Source organism: Ambystoma mexicanum, chromosome 9 (genome assembly GCF_040938575.1).
Source record: "Ambystoma mexicanum isolate Mex_15411 chromosome 9, UKY_AmexF1_1, whole genome shotgun sequence".
NCBI lineage: Eukaryota > Metazoa > Chordata > Amphibia > Caudata > Ambystomatidae > Ambystoma > Ambystoma mexicanum.
Window position 1 is genome coordinate 187,440,756 of NC_090931.1, and position 21,679 is coordinate 187,462,434.

The 21,679-nt window shown below is 47.6% G+C and overlaps 1 protein-coding gene and 1 long non-coding RNA gene across 4 annotated transcripts in view; one reads left to right on the forward strand and one right to left on the reverse strand.

Annotated features, from left to right (window-relative positions):
- The window catches only part of LOC138487849 (uncharacterized), a 291,561-nt gene that overhangs the window by 46,697 nt on the left and 223,185 nt on the right, over nucleotides 1–21,679 (reverse strand). The window lies entirely within an intron of this gene.
- Nucleotides 19,819–21,679, forward strand: part of SCN2B (sodium voltage-gated channel beta subunit 2) — a 132,345-nt gene continuing 130,484 nt past the window's right edge. The window contains exon 1 of one of the 3 annotated variants that reach the window (XM_069614451.1): nucleotides 19,819–20,013. In XM_069614451.1, the coding sequence (XP_069470552.1) occupies nucleotides 19,866–20,013 (148 nt within the window). In that variant the 5' untranslated portion in view covers nucleotides 19,819–19,865. The remainder of the gene's footprint in view (nucleotides 20,014–21,679) is intronic. The other 2 variants (XM_069614449.1, XM_069614450.1) reach the window with 2 other exon arrangements.

The following is a 21,679-nucleotide window of genomic DNA, read 5'->3' on the forward strand; positions in this document are numbered from 1 at the left end:
TTGTCACAGCTTAAGAATAGAGAAAAACATGCGCGCCGTCATAAGACGAACGCCGAAAAAGCATTGTAATATGACCAAGATAAACAGTCTGAATCGACTAGGAATATGGATAGGGCTTTCTCACTTGGCATTCAGAAAATCTATCCTTCTAAAGACTTTCATGTTTCCGATGAATTTATTGACAAATTGTTAAATGAACGAAGGCCTGGTGCCACTGTGCCACCTCCGTATGTTCCTCTTCCTGCTGCTTTGCCTCTTCCTGCTGTTATTCCTGCCCTTCCTGCTGTTGTGCCTGTTGTCCCTGCTCCTCCTGTTGTTCCTCTTCCTCCAGTCGTTGTTCCTCCACCTGCTCCTCCGCCTCTTCCTATTGCACCAGTAATAGTACCTCCGCTGAACTTGCCTGCTCTTCCTCTTCCAAGTGGTCCTGCACCGCTTGTAGTTGATCAAGGAGCGAGATCAAGGGTTGTCACTCGTAATACTGTACCTCCAGAGACGAAGCGGAATTTGATTGCGTGGGCTGAGCATTGTATGGAGAGAGATGATCGAGCTAATGTTTTTGCCACACTTTCTATTATGGACAATTTTCCTGCGAAAAATGTTTTTATTGAGGGATTAGGGATACACTTATGTGTAATGTGGGACAGATTGAACAATACAGATCTCCCACAAGGGTTGAGGGATCTGAACACCTTAGCGCTTTCTAGAGACACTGTGGAGAAAGTACAAGAGAATGTTGAGAGGATATTTGGGTATAGGAAGGAGTTGGAAAGGTTACAGAATGAGGATGACGATGAGGATAGTATGTATGTACAGAAATGGTTCCTTCCTTGTCATAAATCGATATCCGAGGAATCACGAATTTGTATGAAAGATGCGATCAGATGGATTTCAGACATGTCGATAACTCCAGTTGAAGTATATGACACGTATAGTCAGTATACACCAGAAATGCAGAGGAAAGTGATACAGGTAATGGTAGAGTGCCTGCAGGATGAATGTGTGAAAAGAAAGATTTGTTGTCCCACAGAGTTATTGAGTATTTATAAGAGAGCTTTTTCACTTGACACTTCTTCGACTACTTTAGCGCTCGATTTGGCTCTGTTCCTTAGTAAGCGTTCGGAGTTGCCTACTTCTCAGTTGCCTATGGGAGAGGTTCCTCCGACATATTTCCCGAAAGTTGAGATTGTGGCTAATGCTGTAGCAGGTACACCTGCTCGAGATATTCCTGCACATTATGTGTCACAGTTTGTTCACGTCCCGTTCTCAAGACAGGAAGTGAACACCATTAGACAATCTATTCCCGACGTTAGGAAAAATCCAACAGGATTCTATAAAGAAATGGAGTCTGTCTTGCAGTCCTCAGTATTCACCTTAGGTGATATTGATCTGTTATTTCCTGTACTCCTGCCCGTAGATTTGTGGAAACAAGTTAGGAATATAGATGATGTAGTAGGGTTAGGAGATACATGGGCTAACATAATTAGACTCAATGGAGAAAGGCCAGCTGGCGAGAGACCGAGTCAGGTGATACTAACTTTACCTGACAGAATTATTGCGAAATTGAAAACCATAATTCCCGAAAAGAGAATTATTTGGGACAAGCTTACGGCCTGTGTCCAAGGGAAGTCTGAGGGTGCTACCGAGTTCTTTAATCGGTTCGAACAAGTATTCTCGGATTTCAGTGGACAAGACTTAGGCACAAAGTCTAGGAAAATATTATTTGTAGACAAATTTGTGCATGGATTGTTGCCTGACATCCAGTCGCAAATGATGTCTTCTGAGAGTGCTTGGCAAGCGAAGTCTCAATCAGAAGTGCTGCACATGGCTCAGTACTATGAGAATCGTGTCAATAATGAAAAGGAAAGAGTCAAGAAGAGAAAAGGTGATTTGAAGACAAAAGTTTTATTGCAGCAAATTGTTAGAAGTCCTAGAGGGGGTAGTTCGCAGATTAGAGGGCAGTATGTTCCACAAGGATGTATGCCCTTGGGTCCTGTAAACATTAACCAGTGTGCCTATTGTAGGCAAGAGGGTCATTGGCGTGCACAATGCCCGATCCTTCGACAAAGGTCAAATAATGCATTTGGAAATATGGGTAGACGATCCAGAGGTCACCCGGGTGTAGGGGGCCCAGGTAGAGGTCAGTTTGCACAGGATCCACAACAACCTTTTTCAAAGGATAATCAGGTACCAAGTGTGGCTACTAGAAACATATTCGACCATCCTTCTGCTGCTTACCTCTCCGAAGAACTTCCTTTTGATGACATTCTGTTTCGTTAGGATTGCCCGAAGCAGGGTTTGGAACCGACGCCTATTCCCGTTAATCAGAAAGGTCCCTACGTTGAGATGATAGTGGGAAATAGGGAACATCTATTCTTGATAGATACAGGGGCACAGAAGTGTTCCATTGATCATTCTCAGGTTCAAAACATTCCACTGTCAGGGCAAACCAATGTTTCTGTAGGGTTTTCTGGCACACCAGTTGTTTGTCCAGTTTCTTCGCCGGTACCTATTTCTTTGGGTCCCTTTACGGACCACTGTCCATTCCTTTTGACTTCGAATTGTGGAGAGAATTTGCTGGGGTTGAATCTGTTGAAAGAATTAAATGCGGTAATTCATTGTTCTTCTGATGGAGTGCGTTTGACGATTTCACCACAGCAACGTTCTGTCTCTCAATTCTTGACTAGACCTTTGCCGCCAGAATTCAGTGATGTACCAGAGAGTTTATGGGCAATTGACGACAATGATGTCAGTGTTTTGCAGATCGAGCCTGTTAAAATAGTTCTGAAACATGGAGTGAAGCTTCCACGTTTTCCACAATATAAGATTTCAGTTGAGGGTGAACAAGCTTTGAAATGCATTGTTTCCGATTTTGTGCATCGAGGGGTGATTGAGGAAATTGTAGGTAGTTTGTGCAATAGTCCAATTTTGCCCATGTACAAAAAAGGTGATAATGCAATTCCATTTCGTTTCATAATTGATCTACGGGCCATCAATAAGGTCGTCGCTCCACAATTTCCAATTGTGCCTGATGTGACGACGATATTAACTATGATTCCGGCTTCAGCTACTTTCTTTAGTGTTGTGGATCTGAAGAATGCTTTCTTTATTATTCCTATACACACGGACAGTAGATACTTGTTCACGTTCACCTTAGGGGGACGCTCGTTCACCTTCACCCATGCACCGCAAGGTTACACGGAAAGTCCTAGCATCTATAGTAGGGCTTTGAAAGAACAGCTTGATACCCTTGAATTGCCCTCTAACTGTACCCTGCTTTAGTATGTTGATGACTTGCTTTTGGCTACCGATTCTGAGAGCACTTGTAAGGAGGGCACTGTGTTATTACTTATACATCTGGCTAAACATGGACACAAAGCTTTGCTTAAAAAGTTTCAATATTGTTGTCAGGAGGTCGCCTATTTAGGCTATCTCCTGTCAAAGGAGGGAAGAAGATTGACACCTGAACGGATAAAACTCATTTCTAGCATGTCTGTCCCAAATACGCAGAAAGAAGTTAGAGCCTCGATAGGAATGGCTTCTTACTGTAGGTTATGGATCCCGAACTTCTCACTAGTGATTAAGCCGATGTTGGCTTTGGCGAAGAAGGGCATTTCTTCGCCATTGCCGTGGAACATGGAGCACCAGCAAGCATTTGATCTGCTCAAGACTGCATTGTGCTTGGCACCGTTGTTGGGCACACCAAACTATGAAAAGGCCTGTGTGTTGTTTGTGCATGAATGTGATGGATGTGCTTTGGCTGTATTAACGTAGGAACATGGAGGGAAGAATAGGCCATGCGGTTACTTTTCTTCCGCCCTTGATCCTGTAGCATGCGCTTTGCCAAGATGTTTGCGAGCTGTCGCTGCTGCTGCTGCGTCTGTAGAGCAGAGTGAGGGAATGGTTCTAGGCCATGATCTAACCCTGATGGTGCCTCACTCTGTAGATGTTCTATTGAACAGAACTCAAACGCAACACCTCACTTCCGCATGGTTGACGAGATATGAATTGATCTTGTTTGATCCCACATACAAATCAAGAGGTGTTGTGTTCTTAATCCGACTGAACTCTTACCTTTTCCGCAAGGTACTTGTAACGCTCACCTGATTCTCGCAGAGGCGCCGGTCTTGACTGGGCGACTACTGTATCTTCAAATGTGATGTGTAGCACCCGGTTGGCTCTTTGGGCTGGACCTCTGTGCACTGTATGCCTGACGTGTAGAGTAAGATGTCTTAGGTAAGTGAATGCCGAGCTCTCCATCTGCCTCGAGGCAGGGTGCTGTAACCAGTTTCTTCACTGGATAGGTAGCGCAGGCCTCTTGACTTCAGGGGACTGCTGTCCGTCGTTTACTGCACGAACTGTAAGTTTCGAGTCATTCAAATGTCTTTAAAGTCTTTAGTAATGATGTCTCTTGTTTTGCAGGGTTCCGGCGATGGCGGATGACGGGCTGAAGTGAGTTGAAGATGGAGCCCGTGTGATGAATAGAAGCGCCTGGAAGCACGTAAGTAAGCGCGTGTTGCCTGCTTCACTATGCGCTCTAACTGTCTTTTTATTTTGCAGGTACGAGTTCGGAGCGGCTGCAGGGTGCCGGAATACCCACTGGATTAGATGTGGAAAGGAGTAATGGCACGTGAGTATTAAAGTTCCCCAATGTCTTTAAACGCACCTTGTTTTGTCTTTCAGATGCGGGATGCAGCGCCGAAGGCCTCCGGAGCGTGGGAAGAGTTGGTAAACTTTTGTCTTTCAGATGCCGGAATGCTAACCTGTTCTTTCTTGTCTTTATAGGTGTTGCTGAAGACTGGATTCAGGATGGTAAGCCTTTGCCTTTCAGATGCCGGAATGCTAACCTGTTCTTTCTTGTCTTTATAGGTGTTGCTGAAGACTGGATTCAGGATGGTAAGCCTTTTTCCTTAGGCCCAGGACCGGATGCAGAAGACACGATGAGCGTTCTGCTGCAGAGGTTGCAGAATAACGCAAAGCAAGATTCATCCACCGGGTGTGGTTTAAATAGCCTCCTGTAGTGCTTAGGTGTCTCCTTCCACAGCCACGCCTAAGTAAGAAAAGAGTTCCTGGTAAGAAAAGAGTTCCTGCCTTCCAGAAGAGTTCCAGTGTTCTGAATCTAGGGAGTGGCTCCAGCCCCACCCAACAGGAAAAGTAGTTCCAAACAGAAGAGGATCAGAGGCTCAACTGGCAGGCAAGTAAGCAGCATGGTCTGCTGAAGGTAAGTCCACCCAAGCATCATGAGCCCGGCGCTTCCAGCGCTGGGACTGGGCATATTTATGAGCCTGGTGCCACTGGCGCCAGGACTGGGTCCAAAAGGTCCCAATTGGGACTGGTTGGCACTCGGAACCTGGGTTATGGATCTGCTTCCAAGGGAGTTGGGAAAACCCTGACCTTTTGGAAGCAGAGATCATGACAGTACCCCCCCTCAACGCCCCTCCCAAACCGGGCTTCTCCGGGGGTTTTGGCTTGTCAGGAAATGTTCGGTGAAATCTTTTGATTAGGCGAGGAGCGTGGACATATTCAGCAGGTTCCCAGGATCTCTCTTGGGGGCCGTAGCCTTTCCAGTCAATTAGGTAGAATAGTTTAGATTTGGAGATCTTGGAGTCCAGAATGCTTTTGACTTCAAACTCGAGTTCTCCATCGACTAGGATAGGTTTTGGAGATTTGGTTAGTCGGGTTTGAGGTTGCACGGGTTTTAATAGAGAGACGTGGAAGACCGGATGTATCTTCATGTGCGGGGGCAAGTCCAACTTGACCGCTACTGGGTTTACTATGGTAGTGATGGAATAGGGACCAAGGTATCTTGGGTTGAATGTGCGTGGCCCTTTTAGAGATAGATATTTGGTGGATAACCAGACTTGATCCCCTACTTGATAGTGAGGGGCTTCCTTCCGATGTTGATCTGCTCCTTTCTTGTATTGTTCTTTAGCCCTTTGAAGGTGAGAAACAGCTTCCTTAAAGGCTTGGGTGATTGTAGAATGCAGGTAGTCTACTGCTGGTGTTTCAAGATCTTGGAGGGGATCCAACTCCGAGGTTCGAGGGTGACTGCCGTACAAAAGAAAAAACGGGGTTTTCCCAGTTCCCGAATGGACAGAGTTATTGTAGGCATACTCGGCTATCCAAAGGATATCTTTCCAAGTTTTTTCAGTTTGTTGCAGCATGCAGCGTAAATACTGTTCCAGAGTTTGATTGGTCCTCTCGGTTTGTCCGTCGGTCTGAGGGTGGTGACTGGTCGATAGTCTCACATCAATTTGAGCCGACCGACAGCAACTTCGCCAAAAATGAGAAATAAATTGACTACCTCGATCCGAAATTAGAACCGAAGGAAAACCGTGCAGTCGGACGATGTTTTCGAGAAATTCTCGGGCCAGAGTTGCTGCTGTTGGCAAGCCTTTGAGCGGAATGAAATGCGCCATCTTGGAGAATAAGTCCACGATTACTAGAATCGTATTGTATCCGGAGCATGGAGGTAGATCGGTGATGAAGTCCATAGAAAGCGTATGCCAAGGGCGAGGTGGGATGTCAATAGGGCGTAAGAGGCCTGCTGGTCTTTCCTTTTGACTCTTGTTTTGGGCGCATACTCCACAGGACATTATAAAGTCTCTGATATCTTTTTTCCAAGACGGCCACCAGAAGTAGCGCTTGATCTTTTCTGAGGTCTTGGCTATACCGGGATGACCTTCCATTAAAGAGTCGTGATAACAAGAGATTACTTTTTTCTGTAAATCTGTGCTGGGTAGGTATAATCGTTCTTGGAAATACAATAAGTTGTCCTTTACTGCAAAGTCCTTTCCCTGCAGATGCCAATTCTGTATGTCTGCTGGAGTTACAAGTTGCCTGGCTTTATCCTTAACTTCCTCTATGGATTCTGTGGCGATTACACCCAGAATTCTTTGTTCGGGAATGATTGGTACAGGTTTAGGGTTGACCAAGTGTTCTTCCACTCCCATCCGAGAAAGGGCATCGGCTTTACCGTTCTTGGTACCAGGTCGATAGGTAATTATGAAGTCAAACTCGGCAAAGAATAATGCCCAACGGAGTTGTCTAGAGGATTGGGCTTTTGCGGTCTTCAAATATTGCAGGTTTCGGTGATCCGTAATCACAGTAACGGTGTGTCGGGCCCCCAGCAGATAATGCCGCCAAGCCTTAAAGGCAGACTTGATAGCCAGAAGTTCCTTGTCAGTAATCGTGTAATTGATTTCAGGAGGCGAGAATTTGCGGGACCAAAATGCCACGGGATGCAACTGATTGGTTACCGGGTCCTTTTGTGATAGAACTGCCCCCATGGCAAGGCTTGAAGCATCAGTTTCCACGATGTAGGGGAGTTCGGGGCGAGGGTGTTTTAAGATTGGTGCAGAGATAAATTTAGTCTTCAAATCCTGGAAAGCTTGTTCCGCCTCGGTAGACCATTCAAAACGTTTGTTTTTCTTTAACAAGGCAGTGATGGGCTGGACTATTCGAGAGAATTCGGGGATAAACCTGCGGTAAAAGTTAGCGAAGCCTAACATGCTTTGCACACCTTTTACGGGGGATGGTGATGGCCATTTGAGAACTGCATCGACCTTCTTTGAATCCATACGCACTCCGCCAGGTGATAATATGAATCCCAAGAATTCAACTTCAGTCACGTTGAAAACACATTTTTCCAACTTAGCGAAAAGTTTGTGTTGACGCAATCTTTCGAGGACCATTTTCACGTGTTTCCGATGTTCAGATTCCGATGAAGAATAAACGAGGATGTCGTCAATGTAAACAACAACACATACATCTATGAGCTCTCTGAGGACATCGTTCATAAAATATTGAAAGGCGGCCGGGGCATTGCAAAGTCCGAAGGGCATGACCTGATATTCAAATAGCCCATACTTGGTGCGGAAGGCCGTCTTCCATTCATCGCCCTCTTTTACTCGTACCAAGTGTTAAGCTCCTCTAAGATCCAGCTTTGTATATATGCATGCTTTTCTGACTTGGTCCAGGAGTTCAGGGATCAAAGGTAACGGATATCTATTCTTAACGGTGATCTGGTTCAGGGAGCGATAATCGATACAAGTTCTAAGGTCTCCTTCCTTTTTTGGAACGAAGAACAAAGCTGAAGAAGCAGGGGACTTGGAAGGACGAATAAACCCATTTGCCAGGTATTGATCCAGGTATTGTCGAAGGTGAAGGTTCTCAGGCTCGGTGAGGGCATAAATTCTACTACAAGGAGGAGTAGATCCAGGTATCAGGTCTATCTGGCAGTCATAAGACCTATGAGGAGGTAGAGAGTTAGCCTGATCCTTCCGGAAAACATCTTGGTATTCTAGGTATTCGGGAGGTAACTGGGGAGTCTCTGAAGAAATTGCGGCCAGTGCAACACCAGGTGGAGGGTGACAAGTAGAGACACATTCTGGAAACTGAACCGTTCTTGCTCGCCAATCGATCAGAGGATTGTGTTTCTCTAACCAAGGTATTCCTAGAATAATCTGAAACTGAGGGGCCTTGATCACATCGAACACGATCTTCTCATGGTGTCCATCTTGACTTACTAGCGTCACCTCTTGAGTGGTATGCGTTACTGGCCCGGAGGCTATCTCCGTACCATCCACCGTAGTAATGACGTCCTTTACAGCCTTGGGACAAAGAGTTAGATTCATCCTCAAAACCATTTCATGATCCACATAATTGCCGATGGCACCGCTGTCGACGTAAGCTTCAATTGCATGTAATCGATCCGGATTATCAGGGCTAATGAGGACCATAGGTATCACGCAATGCGAGGTCACGGAACTGGTTTTCACGCTCGGCAAGAGGACCTCTATTCTTGTCGGGCGAGGTCGTTTCCCTGCTCAGAGTTTGTAACTTTGGTAACTGCAGCTCCTACTGCCTTCTTGGCAGGTTTCACCGGACAGTCTCGAAGAAAGTGCCCTGAGTTTCCGCAATATAGGCATAATTGCAACTGTTTCCTCCTTTCCCGCTCCCTTTGTGTTAGAGGACCTTTCAGACCCCCTATTTGCATGGGTTCCCCGGAGTCTACTCCTTTGGAAGGAGTTGGCGGTTTGGAAAATACTCGAGCATCAAACTTGGAACGATCGGCCTTCCTGTTCTGCAGCCTGTGATCTATTTGAACGACCAAGTCTATATAATCCGAACAGTCTTGTGGGGGATTCACTACTTGGGCTGAAACGTCTTTGAGCTCTCCACGTAGACCTCTATAAAACAGCGTAATCCTTTTGTCCTCAGGCCATTGAGTTTCCACTATTAGTCTATTGAAAGATGCAATATAAGCCAAAAGGTCTTGATTACCCTGTCGCAACGAAAGAAGCTCATTGTCCAAGGCCTGCCCCTGTGAATGTCTTGCGAACAGTTTTTCCATACTAAGCTGAAAGGCTTGAAAATCATGGAGAACCGGATCATCTTGATTAACTAGAGGGATCGACCAGTCTGCCGCATTGCCACTAAGGTACGAAAGTACAAAAGCTACTTTTGCTTGATCAGTTGGAAAGGCTGCTGGCCGGCATAAGAAGTGCAACCGGCACTGATTGATAAATACTGCAAACCTCTTTGGGTCACCAGAAAATCGTTCGGGCGGAGCCAGAGGTACATTCCCAGGTAGGTTGATCTGCACTGGATTCATAGAGGATGTTGAAGGAAGATTTGCCCCTGATGCGGGTAACGGGGTCTGTCCGGCTTGTGACTGTAGCACTTGTCTAGCAAGATTGTCTGTTCTCTCCTTGGAAATAATTAGTTCCCTTCTTAGAGCATTCGTTTCCTGACGAGCTGCATGCACTTCTGCCCTTAGTTCCCCAAGTAACCGGGCTAGGGGGTCAGTATCCGAGGTTTCCATAGCGCCTGGGCGAGAGTTTTGCGGTAGGCTTTGCGTTCTGTAACGCTCACCTGATTCTCGCAGAGGCGCCGGTCTTGACTGAGCGACTACTGTATCTTCAAATGTGATGTGTAGCACCCGGTTGGCTCTTTGGGCTGGACCTCTGTGCACTGTATGCCTGACGTGTAGAGTAAGATGTCTTAGGTAAGTGAATGCCGAGCTCTCCATCTGCCTCGAGGCAGGGTGCTGTAACCAGTTTCTTCACTGGATAGGTAGCGCAGGCCTCTTGACTTCAGAGGACTGCTGTCCGTCGTTTACTGCACGAACGGTAAGTTTCGAGTCATTCAAATGTCTTTAAAGTCTTTAGTAATGATGTCTCTTGTTTTGCAGGGTTCCGGCGATGGCGGATGACGGGCTGAAGTGAGTTGAAGATGGAGCCCGTGTGATGAATAGAAGCGCCTGGAAGCACGTAAGTAAGCGCTTGTTGCCTGCTTCACTATGCGCTCTAACTGTCTTTTTATTTTGCAGGTACGAGTTCGGAGCGGCTGCAGGGTGCCGGAATACCCACTGGATTAGATGTGGAAAGGAGTAATGGCACGTGAGTATTAAAGTTCCCCAATGTCTTTAAACGCACCTTGTTTTGTCTTTCAGATGCGGGATGCAGCGCCGAAGGCCTCCGGAGCGTGGGAAGAGTTGGTAAACTTTTGTCTTTCAGATGCCGGAATGCTAACCTGTTCTTTCTTGTCTTTATAGGTGTTGCTGAAGACTGGATTCAGGATGGTAAGCCTTTTTCCTTAGGCCCAGGACCGGATGCAGAAGACACGATGAGCGTTCTGCTGCAGAGGTTGCAGAATAACGCAAAGCAAGATTCATCCACCGGGTGTGGTTTAAATAGCCTCCTGTAGTGCTTAGGTGTCTCCTTCCACAGCCACGCCTAAGTAAGAAAAGAGTTCCTGGTAAGAAAAGAGTTCCTGCCTTCCAGAAGAGTTCCAGTGTTCTGAATCTAGGGAGTGGCTCCAGCCCCACCCAACAGGAAAAGTAGTTCCAAACAGAAGAGGATCAGAGGCTCAACTGGCAGGCAAGTAAGCAGCATGGTCTGCTGAAGGTAAGTCCACCCAAGCATCATGAGCCCGGCGCTTCCAGCGCTGGGACTGGGCATATTTATGAGCCTGGTGCCACTGGCGCCAGGACTGGGTCCAAAAGGTCCCAATTGGGACTGGTTGGCACTCGGAACCTGGGTTATGGATCTGCTTCCAAGGGAGTTGGGAAAACCCTGACCTTTTGGAAGCAGAGATCATGACAGTACTGCTTGCAGTGACGAAGAGTCACATGACTGTCTGTACATTACCGAACAAGAGACAAAGGGTAGAATTGATCTAAAGGACACTGCTTTGAATAATCCACAAGGGGAGCTGTTTTGTGATGGCTCCTGCTTCAAACTTCCGGATGGTACATCCACAGCTGATTCTGCAATCACTACATTAAGCACGGTCATGGAAACCAAGAGAATCACGCATAACTCGGCGCAGGCCGCAGAGATTATAGCAATAACTCGAGCTTGTGAACTTTCCGAAGGGCTTACAGTAAACATATATACTGATAGTCAGTATGCCTTTGGGATGGTTCACAACTTTGGTAGACTTTGGTCAGAAAGAGGGTTCTTACCTTCACATGGTACAAATAATCAGCATGGCTCCCTAATAGTACAACTGCTCTCAGAGCTTGCACTCCCTACTCAGTTAGCTGTCGTGAAATGTGCAGCACATCAAAAGATTGTAGATGATATAGGAAAAGGGAACGCTTTCGCTGATCAGATAGGTAAACAGACTGCCACCAATCTCTCTGCAAACATATACATTTCAAGGGAGACCGTAAATGCCTATGTAATGGATGAGGGTGTTGACCTCCAAGCCGATGCCACACTAGAAGAATCCAAGAGATGGGCAGAAAGCTTGGGGAAACTCGATGATGATGGGTGTTGGGTGGATGTAGTTGAAGGGAAATGGCTACTTCCTGATGCATACGTAATGATGATGGTCGTCATGGCTCATGGCCCTACCCATATATGCGCCCGGAAGCTTACACGAATGTTGGAGAAAGTTTGGGCAAATGACAAAATCTCTAAAATAGCTGAGCATTATGTTCAGAATTGCATGATCTGCTTACAGCCTAATGTGGGAAAGGGAACATCAACTCCCACGGGAAGTTTTGGTCCACCTTTTGTTCCCTTTGAGGTAATTCACTCTGATTTTATCGAAATGGAATGGTGTAATAACCTGAAATATGTGTTAGTTGACATCTGTGCTTTCAGCAAATGGGTTGAGGCCTTTCCTGTTAAAGACGCTACAGCAATGACTATTGCAAAAACTATGTTAAAGAGTATTTCCCTAGGTTTGGGCTACCAAGAGTCATCTAGTCGGACAATGGTCCACATTTTGTTGCTGCTGTAATTCTGCAGATATGTGCGGCATTACAAATCGACAAACGGTTCCATTCAGCCAGACACGCTCAGAGTGCCGGATTAGTAGAAAGACAAAACGGCATCATCAAGAACAAGCTCGCTAAGACGTGTGCCGGCACCAAACTAAAATGGCCAGACGCCTTACCGATCGTGTTGCTAGCTATGCGTACAACCCCTCAAACTAAGACTGGGCTCTCTCCATTTGAGGTGGTAATGGGGAGACCTGCAAATATCTGGAACCTTCTGAAATGTCGGTCTTTGAAGAATGTTGAAAATGTTCTTCTTTCAGATTACTGTAGCCAGTTGACTAAAAACCTGTATTTGATTTACCACCAGGTGTAAGAGGCTTTACCTGCATGATACGAGGGCCCAGGTCATAGCATTCGGCCCAGAGACTGGGTGTTGACGAAGGCATTTGAGCGATCCTCTTGCCTTGCACCTCGGTGGTGGGGCCCTTTCCAGATCCTGCTGGTCACACAGAATGCGGTGCGCGTCGCAGGCAGAAAAAATTGGATCCACGCGACGCATGTCAAGAGACTTCCACTCTCGGTGCCATATGATACAGAAGAAACAGAACCCCTCACCAATACTGCAACCAACGATCCCGAAGCAGTAAACAACAATGAGAGTGCATCGGAGTCTCTCTCTGAGCCCGTGAGGCCTGGGGAATCAGCCATTTTGTCTCCACACTCTCCAAAAGTTTTGTTTCCGGAAACTGTTGTTCCGGATCTTGCATCTTCACTTGCTCTTGATACGCCGCTTCCAACGGGAAGTGACGACACATTGTTCTCAGATCAATCAGTACCGGGGGCAAAGAGGTACAATTTGCGTCCAAGGAAACAGACTTACGGCACGGTTCGGCTGTGCATTCGAAGAAGGAAGGAAAATCATTGAGGGCTTGCTTTTGCCCAAGTAATTGTTTGAAAAAGGGGATTCTGTTGGCTAGGGTTGTGGAAGGACTAAGAAATCGCTCTGCTAGGAGGTCGCCAGCAAAAAACATTGGGGTTTTTTGTTTGAAGACTGCAATGCCTGCAACCGCTACCGCTCATACAGGACTGATAAATGACCGTGTGACCAGAATTGAGAATGGACAAACTGTTTGGGCCCCGAAAACGTACCACTGTCTTTTTATAATGTCAATTGGTTTTATAATAGTAACTGTGTTAAGCTTTTGGTACCTGGAAGAAGTGCATCCATTCGAAACCTTGTTACCGACTGAAAATGTGCCCACTGTCCCTACTCCTTTTGTGCATCTGTATACTTTATCTCCTAGAGACTCTCAGCATAGACAGAGATATTATAATAATACATTGTTACTTATCATGAATGCTACACATGCCATTTTTAATAAATCCAACTGTTGGGTCTGTTCGCATTTACCGCAACACGGGGATAAGGGGCTAGGTTGGTATATTCATCCTTTACCTTTGACAACTGCTTGTTATGCCTCTCTTAGAGCACTATTCTTTGGCCGATGGAATGATAGCATCTCGGGGAACTTTGATGGTACTATTTTGAATAGTTTTGAGAGACGTGTTCTTACGCCCTTGGGATGCTCGCTTTTCGCAAATAGGAGCAAGCTCAACGTTGCTTCTATTAGGCCTTCTGATAGACCGTCTCGTCCTTTTCAGTCTTTGATTTCTTTTAAGATGGCTCCTATAGGCAATAAGGATGCCATGCCTCCTTCTTACACTGTTAACCATAGCCCTGATTCAGTTTCTTTCTGCATACAGAGGAATGGCACTCAGTCAATGGGAAATTTTAGAGGTTGTGCCAACGTTGCGAATTTGACTGGGGAAGACAGACCTTTGTATGTAGGCGAACCTGTCTACTTTGTTTACGGTAATGTAGCATTTCCATGGTTACCCAGGGACTGGCAGGGAACGTGTTATTTAGGCATCCTGTTACCCGGGGTATTCATTGCCAGTACTGTAGAGGTTTTAAAGGCTTGTCCACGATGGGACGAGAATGGTGACACTCCAGCACAGGTTCTGGGAGACGTAGTGAAATCCTTTGTGCCATTTTTGGGACAAATAGCAACCTCTGAAGACATCAGGAGACTAGCGAGAGCACTGGAGAGAACCATCAACCGGACCACGGACATACTCTATAACATGACATTAGAACCGAAAGCAATAAGATTAGTAGCACTTCAGAGCCGGATGGCATTAGATGTCATTCTGGCTGAACGTGGTGGAGTGTGTAAATTGGTGGGGTCCGCTTGCTGTGTTTTCGTGCCAGATTCCTCCCCAACTATCTTCAAGGCAATACAGAATCTGCACGTCCTTAGTTCAGAAGTGCATGTTCCCGAGGGAATTTGGGATCTTAGCGCTTGGTTCTGGGACTTCTTGCGATCTTGGGGTTGGAAGGTGCTTTCAGTCTTGCTGATCATTTTGGGAATTCTGTTGTTTCATTGTTGCTGTATACAGTGTTTACCTAGTATATGCTCGATGCTAGGGGGATGTTGCGCACAGGCGATAGGTACATTAGGACACAAGTTATACGCCCCAAATAAGAGTTCCAAACAGTATGTGCTGGAAGAGATTTTGATAGACGATCTAATGGCAATAGATATTTCTGACAGTGATTCAGGGTGCATGGATGTTGAGACGTGGAGTTGTTCGTAAAGTGACCAGAAGTTGTTTAGTGCTTGGCATAGGCCAAAAGGAGGGTTTGTCGAACGGGGAAAATCATATCGTGCCTCCTATACTGTATGAATATATGTATATTGGCCTACGCCAAGCTGCTTATAAGCCACTTACGACGAAATCCGCGTTGCAAGGTCTTGACCTTAGATCAGTGTAAGCCGCCATTTTAGGTCTATCCACCATTTTAAGTTCTCCTCTTTAAAGTCACCCTGTGTTCTAAGATGGTGGACAATGTCATTCTGAATGTAACATGGCCGTCGTGACCTCTGTGTATAAACTAATGTGTAACTTGCCTGCAGGCAACATGTTAGGGTCATGAACTGAGACCTTGTCCTTCGCTGACCTGTGTGTAGAGGATTACTTGCGCCAACGAAGCTAATCCACGAGCATATGTTAAACACAATGTATTCAAATACCGAAATGTGAACACTTGTTTGACTGCATTGTATAAAACTGTTTAAGAAGGCTCTACGAGAAATCCTAAAATAAACTGTTGCTATTGTAATCTGTTAGTGAATATATTAAAGGTAAACCCTAAACGTATAGATGTACGAACTCGGCATGAACCCTAGATCCGTAATGTATTAACTTGTATTAACTTGGAAGTGGGTTGAACATCATGATTTCGAGGGTATAAAAAGTGTGACTATTCTAATGTACAGTCGCACTCACTGAGCACACCAAACCGAGCTGGAGTTCACTGTGTTGTACTGAGGGCCGATAGCTATCTGTTGCTTTGTCCTTTGAAACTGTTCAGTATAAAATAGAGATCTTTTGTATGTTCCTTTGTAACCCACGTTTGGTGTATTTCCTTTTGGGGTACTCAGCCTCAATATCTTCTTTTTGTTTTCACAGTAGGAGTGTTTTAGAACTACAATCCCCAGTTTGCCTGACGGACTCAGTGTCTTGTTGATGTCTCTGACCTTTAATCCATCTGTTTATATTGTGTCAGAGTCAGAGCTAGCAAAATCGGAGGAGCTGCTATGTTTGCTGCCCTGGAGGGAATTTGTTTGTACTAATTCATCCAAGTATACACCTCTTCATTAAGGTAGTCGTAGGTATCTCTGTGAAATTGTCAGGTGTGTTCCTGTTCCAATTAATTTCATTGTTCTTCTGGATTGCTGTTGACTTCTTCCAGTATTTTATTCATTTCTGGATAGCCGATCGAACCAATCAATTCTGATTTGATGTCTGCATCGTCCTTGTCTAATACGTCTACATTTTTGGATAACCCCTGGATTGTTAGAAGTATGTGATCCAATGAACCCTGATTTGGAATCTGACCCCATCGCTGTTGGAATTCTTTACAGTCTTTGCATAATGTGGGTGTTAAGGAAATTCGAAGCCCTACTGGTAATCGTTGTGCTTTATAACACTACCCCAAGGTAATTGCATGTCATTTCCTGTTAATTTATTTTATTATTATTTATACAAGTTGTTTAATCTTTTTGGAAGGACTACTATCAGGGAATACAGGAATCGGCTTTGTCTCACTCTCTGTGAGACACATGTATTCTTTTTAATGATCTTTTATTTAATTCTTTACAAAGACATCCAATCATCTAGTTGTAGATTTTGCTACTTTTTTATTTACTTTTTTCTACAATTTTTGAGTTGATACGATTTGCATCCAAAGCAGGCACTCCCTTTTAAAACAAAGGGGTTGTCCGCTGTATCTACATCCCATGATCCATAGGCATTATATGTACATTTCTATATTGTTGACAAATTATGCTCTTATGAAGGAGCGTGCAAGATCCGTCATGTATGGGATGCTGTCGCCTGTCTCCAATTTGTCTTAAGAAATGGAGGCTGCTACATTACATTGACCCACTCGATTCCAACTCTATTTACAGTGATTTTGACCCAGGTTTTACGGTATGATCAACATTGTCGCAGTGCTGTACCATCTGGGCCCACTGTATTCAACCTCAGAAGAATGGAAGGCTGAGTCAGCCGATGGTGGGATGGAAATCCGTGGCTGTAGACCGCACATAGATGCCACACACAAGCACTTACCTCGCAGGGCTAATATGATGACTGCATTCATGTACTATTTGAGCTGGAAAGGATGAGTCTGCTCTAGTAGTGTTCACTCTGGTGACTTCAGCTAGCACACACAATTCGGGAGTGAGCCCTAAACTTGCTGAACTATCTCAAAGAGCAGACAAACAGATAGCAGAGACTCCGCATCCTTGGGATCCAATGACAGGTAGAACAGCTCAGCCTACAGGGCTATTTTGCACGAGGGCCTGGATTGATTTAGGCCCAGTTTGCTACTTATTATGAATTGGAGTCAAACATTTTGCTCTGTTCCTCGTTATGCACACACAAAAACTGCCGCAAAATAATGCTATTTTTTATCCTGCACCAATTTAAATTCTTTCATGCTGTCTAGAGGTTGTGTCTGACATAGAGTGTGTCCTTCCTTTTGTGTCCTAGTGTGGCTGCTGCAGACATCTGTGTGTAACCTACTGATCAGTGGCTCCAAACCAAGCAATATAACTCATCGGGTTCATGCGCCTGATGCTGCATTTTGTGTGTGATCTGGGGACCCAGCCCAAGTACTATATATAGCTCTGCATGCCAATGCACCCGCTTCAGAAACCTGTGTGTAATCTGTAGTATATCCCAGTATATTTGCTTGATGGGTTAACGCACGTGCTAAGGAGGTCTCTGATTAACCTGTTCTTCACAGGTTTTTCAAGGTCAGCATGCAAGCTCAGTGGCTTACTGCCGCACATGCTGCGGAGGTCCATGTGAACAGGGACGGTGCCAGGGCCTTTCAGTTCAAATGGGCCTAGAGCTTCATGTGGGCACCAGGGCAGCTGTCCCCAGATTGGCGGTCTTCTCACAAAGCAAAATACTTCTTTAATTCGTACATTAAATGTGCTCTTTTGAACCCCCACATTACAGGCGGACTTTGCTGACAACTTCAGTCATCCCCTCCCTGGGTCCTGTATTATTTAGCAGCGTTTTCGCACCTACTTTTTTTACCTACGGTTCCCACTACTTAGCATCTTGCTGACAAAGAGCTTAACAGACATTAAGGCCCTGATTCGTGGAATATATTGCTTGGTAAATAGTGTCTTTGCAGGCAATTCTCCGGGCAGAACCCTCTCTGTCCATTAATGAAATCGACTTTGCTGGACTCTTCCGGAACTTGCGAGGATTTTGCGCAGGTTCGGCACGCCTCTGCGAGCAGTCGAGTGCCTTGTGAGAGACTCCACATAGAGTGTGGGCCGGGCCTGCGCAGAGAAATAAAGAGGGGGCCGAACATGCATATTCCCCCTTCTCTGCACAGAATGAGGAAGAACAAGGCATTACGCAGGCGTGTCGAGGGATGGCCTGCACGAGGAAATCGCATGCCCAGTTACATGCAAAATCAAGCGTATTCATTGATCTGACTGCGCAACATCAAGTCAAAGCTCCCGATCACCAGAGGCGTAACCTGGATGGTCTAACAAGTGGGGCCCAAAGCTAATGTAGTTGGGGCCAACGCAGTGACATTAACATCTGTAAATGCCCACACAGCGCTGCTGAGTGGGCATTTACAGATTTTGGGTGGGCCATGCCTGCTCAGACCCTACCCTGTCTGCGCCTCTGCCGATCACACCGCCATGTGTAAGCAGGCGCAAGGCCCCAATCGTACCGAAATTACCGCGCAAAGGTAGGGTATGATCGGAAAGTTAGGGGTGTGTGCATGCAGTTGGGGTGCCATTCGCAGTTAGGGGGCGCGTATGCAGAGTAGTGGGGAGCAGCCACGGTTTACATGGGTTTGCATGCAGATTAACGGGAGAATTACCTGAGTTACGGAAAATGGTACGCCTGTTATCAGGGTGCTGGTAACAGCTACGGGTGAACCCATGCAGTGTCGCTGGGGTGCTGACTTGGTTGCGGGGGGCCCCATGCAGTATAATCGGGGTGCATGAGTTTGCAGCTGAGGAGCCCGCAAAGGTAGGTGTATGTGGCTGTATTTGCTTTGTGTGGGGGGGTGTCGGGGGCGTTCCGGTTCATGCACTTGCACTAGGAGAAATGTCGTCAGGCCTAGTATGTTAGTTTTCTGTTTAGATCATTTGTAAATTTCAAGGCCTAAGAATGATTACTGTACTCCCTTGTTCCCTTCCCCCCTTGAAGCACATTGAAGCACTCCACCTGTGTAGGAGCGCTGTATAAATAAACAATTACAATTACAATTCCATGAATACGCGGAGCACGCACAAAATTGTATGCATGCAAGGATGCGCAAAGCCGTTCTCGTTGCGGTGACTTTGCGGGATCAATGCACACTTAAGTTTCCCCTGAATCGCGCCCTTAGTGTTTCAGTTCCTCTCTGGCTGGCTTCCTGGTGATGAGCTGCAGCTATTAATCCCCTCCCTGCATTCCTTTATCCCTCGTGTATAATCTATGCACCCCACAGGTGCTTCAGCCCGGTCTTCCCAGGTGAAGGCAAGAGGGCTCCTGCACATTTTCGGGCGGCCCTGCGTGAGAACCTTCACGTCACAAGTTCCATTTCTGGTGCGGCCACGCCTTTTCCATCCTGCCTCAGATATGCTCAAATGATGTGAAAAATGCATGTCCGGGGGTTGGGGGGAGTTCTCCATGCACCCTAGATGCCCTCCGTTCTGTTCGAATGACCTCGCCTGGCACACCTTCGGTGCCCGGCAGGCGCTCTCTCATGCCTCTGCGTGCAGTAGCCGCCTTCTCGGCCGTTTATACTGAAATGCCCGAGGCCGGCTATTGTGCGCATCTTTCGCTGGAGAGTCCCTATTCGCGTCTTATTGCTGATAGCAGAACGGCGCTTTTCCCTGGTCTGTAACCGGTTCCCACCCTGCGCACAATGCGCATTTTCTGCCCTCCCGCGCCGGGATACGCGGGTTCCGCCAACCACAGAACAGCTGCCCACCCACCCCCATCCCCCCAGTGCCGGCAGCGCCAGGCCCCGCCATGTTTCATGCTTTATCCGGGGCTGGGAAATAAGACAGCTCCCCAGAAAATTCCCAGTCGGGCTTATAGCGCATCGAATCGGGCATCGAGCGGCGCATCCATGGGGACAAGGAGTGCCTCCGGCCTCCTGGCGTTGGCCACCATCATCTGCTGGGGTAAGTGGGCAGAAAACAGTCAGCGAAATATATATCAGTGCACTGCTGGGGGAAGGGAGGGGCGGGGGAGGTTATCCGCAGCCCTCAGAACGAGGGAGCGCCCCCATCGCCCTTCAAAAGGGGTGGGGGCAGGGACCGGGACAGCGCTGTCTGCGTACATCGGCTTCAATGTGTAAGTGCAAAACACAGTGCATACATGAATACACCGCTAGGAATAGCCCCCGGCCCCTACTCCGCAGCAAAGGCCTGTGACATAAACAGCCAGAGGGGAGCCCCCTCTTCCCCGTTGCATGCCTGCGACATACGACAATAAGGCGTCGCGCTCACACGCCAGGATCGTGGTTGGACGCTGTACAAGTGTGACCTACGGACAACTCCACAACCCAGTACTGCACCACTGCCCGGGTCACTGCCCAGGTGGAGGCTGGAGCAGCAGTACTGCACCACTGCCCGGGTGGAGGCTGGAGCACCAGTACTGCATCACTGCCTGGGTGGAGGCTGGGGCAGCAGTACTGCACCACTGCCCAGGTAGAGGCTGGAGCAGCAGTAATGCACCACTGCTCGGGTGGAGGCGGGAGCAGCAGTAATGCATCACTGCCCGGGTGGAGGCTGGAGCAGCAGTACTGGACCACTGCCCTAGTGGAGGCTGGAGCAGCAGTAATGCACCACTGCCTGCGTGGAGGCTGGCGCACCAGTACTGCACCACTCGCCAGGTGGAGGCTGGAGCAGCAGTACTGCACCACTGCCTGGGTAGAGACTGGAGCAGCAGTACTGCACCACTTCCGGGGTGGAGAATGGAGCAGCAGTAATGCACCACTGCCCAGGTGGAGGCTGGAGCAGCAGTACTGCACCACTGCCTGGGTAGCGACTGGAGAAGCAGTACTGCACCACTGCCCTGGAGGAGGCTGGAGCAGTGTTACTGCACCACTGCCCGGGTGGAGGCTGGAGCAGCAGTATGCACCACTGCCTGGGTGGAGGCTGGAGCAGCAATACTGCATCACTGCCTGGGTAGAGACTGGAGCAGCAGTACTGCACCACTGCCTGGGTGGAGGCTGGAACAGCAGTACTGCACCACTGCCCAGGTTGAGGCTGGAGCAGCAGTAATGCACCACTGCCCGGGTGGAGGCTGGAGCAGCAGCACTGCACCACTGCCCAGGTGGAGGTGGGAGCAGCAGTAATGCAACACTGCCCGGGTGGAGGCTGGAGCAGCAGCACTGCACCACTGCCCGGGTGGGTGGAGGCTGGAGCAGCAGTACTGCTCCACTGCCCTGGTGGAGGCTGGAGCACGAGTACTGCACCACTGCCCAGGTGGAGGCTGGAGAAGCAGAAATGCACCACTGCCCGGGTGGAGACTTGAGCACCATTCCTGTACCACTGCCTGGGTGGAGGCTGGTGCACCAGTACTGCACCACTGCCCGGGTGGAGACTGGAGCAGCAGTAATGCACCACTGCCTGGGTGGAGGCTGGAGCAGCAGCACTGCACCACTGCCCGGGTGGAGGCGGGAGCACCAGTAATGCACCACAGCCCGGGTGGAGGTTGGAGCATCAGCACTGCACCACTGCTCGGGTGGGTGGAGGCTGGAGCAGCAGTACTGCACCACTGTCCAGGTGGAGGCTGGAACAGCAGTAATGCACCACTGCCCAGGTGTAGACTGGAGCACCAGTA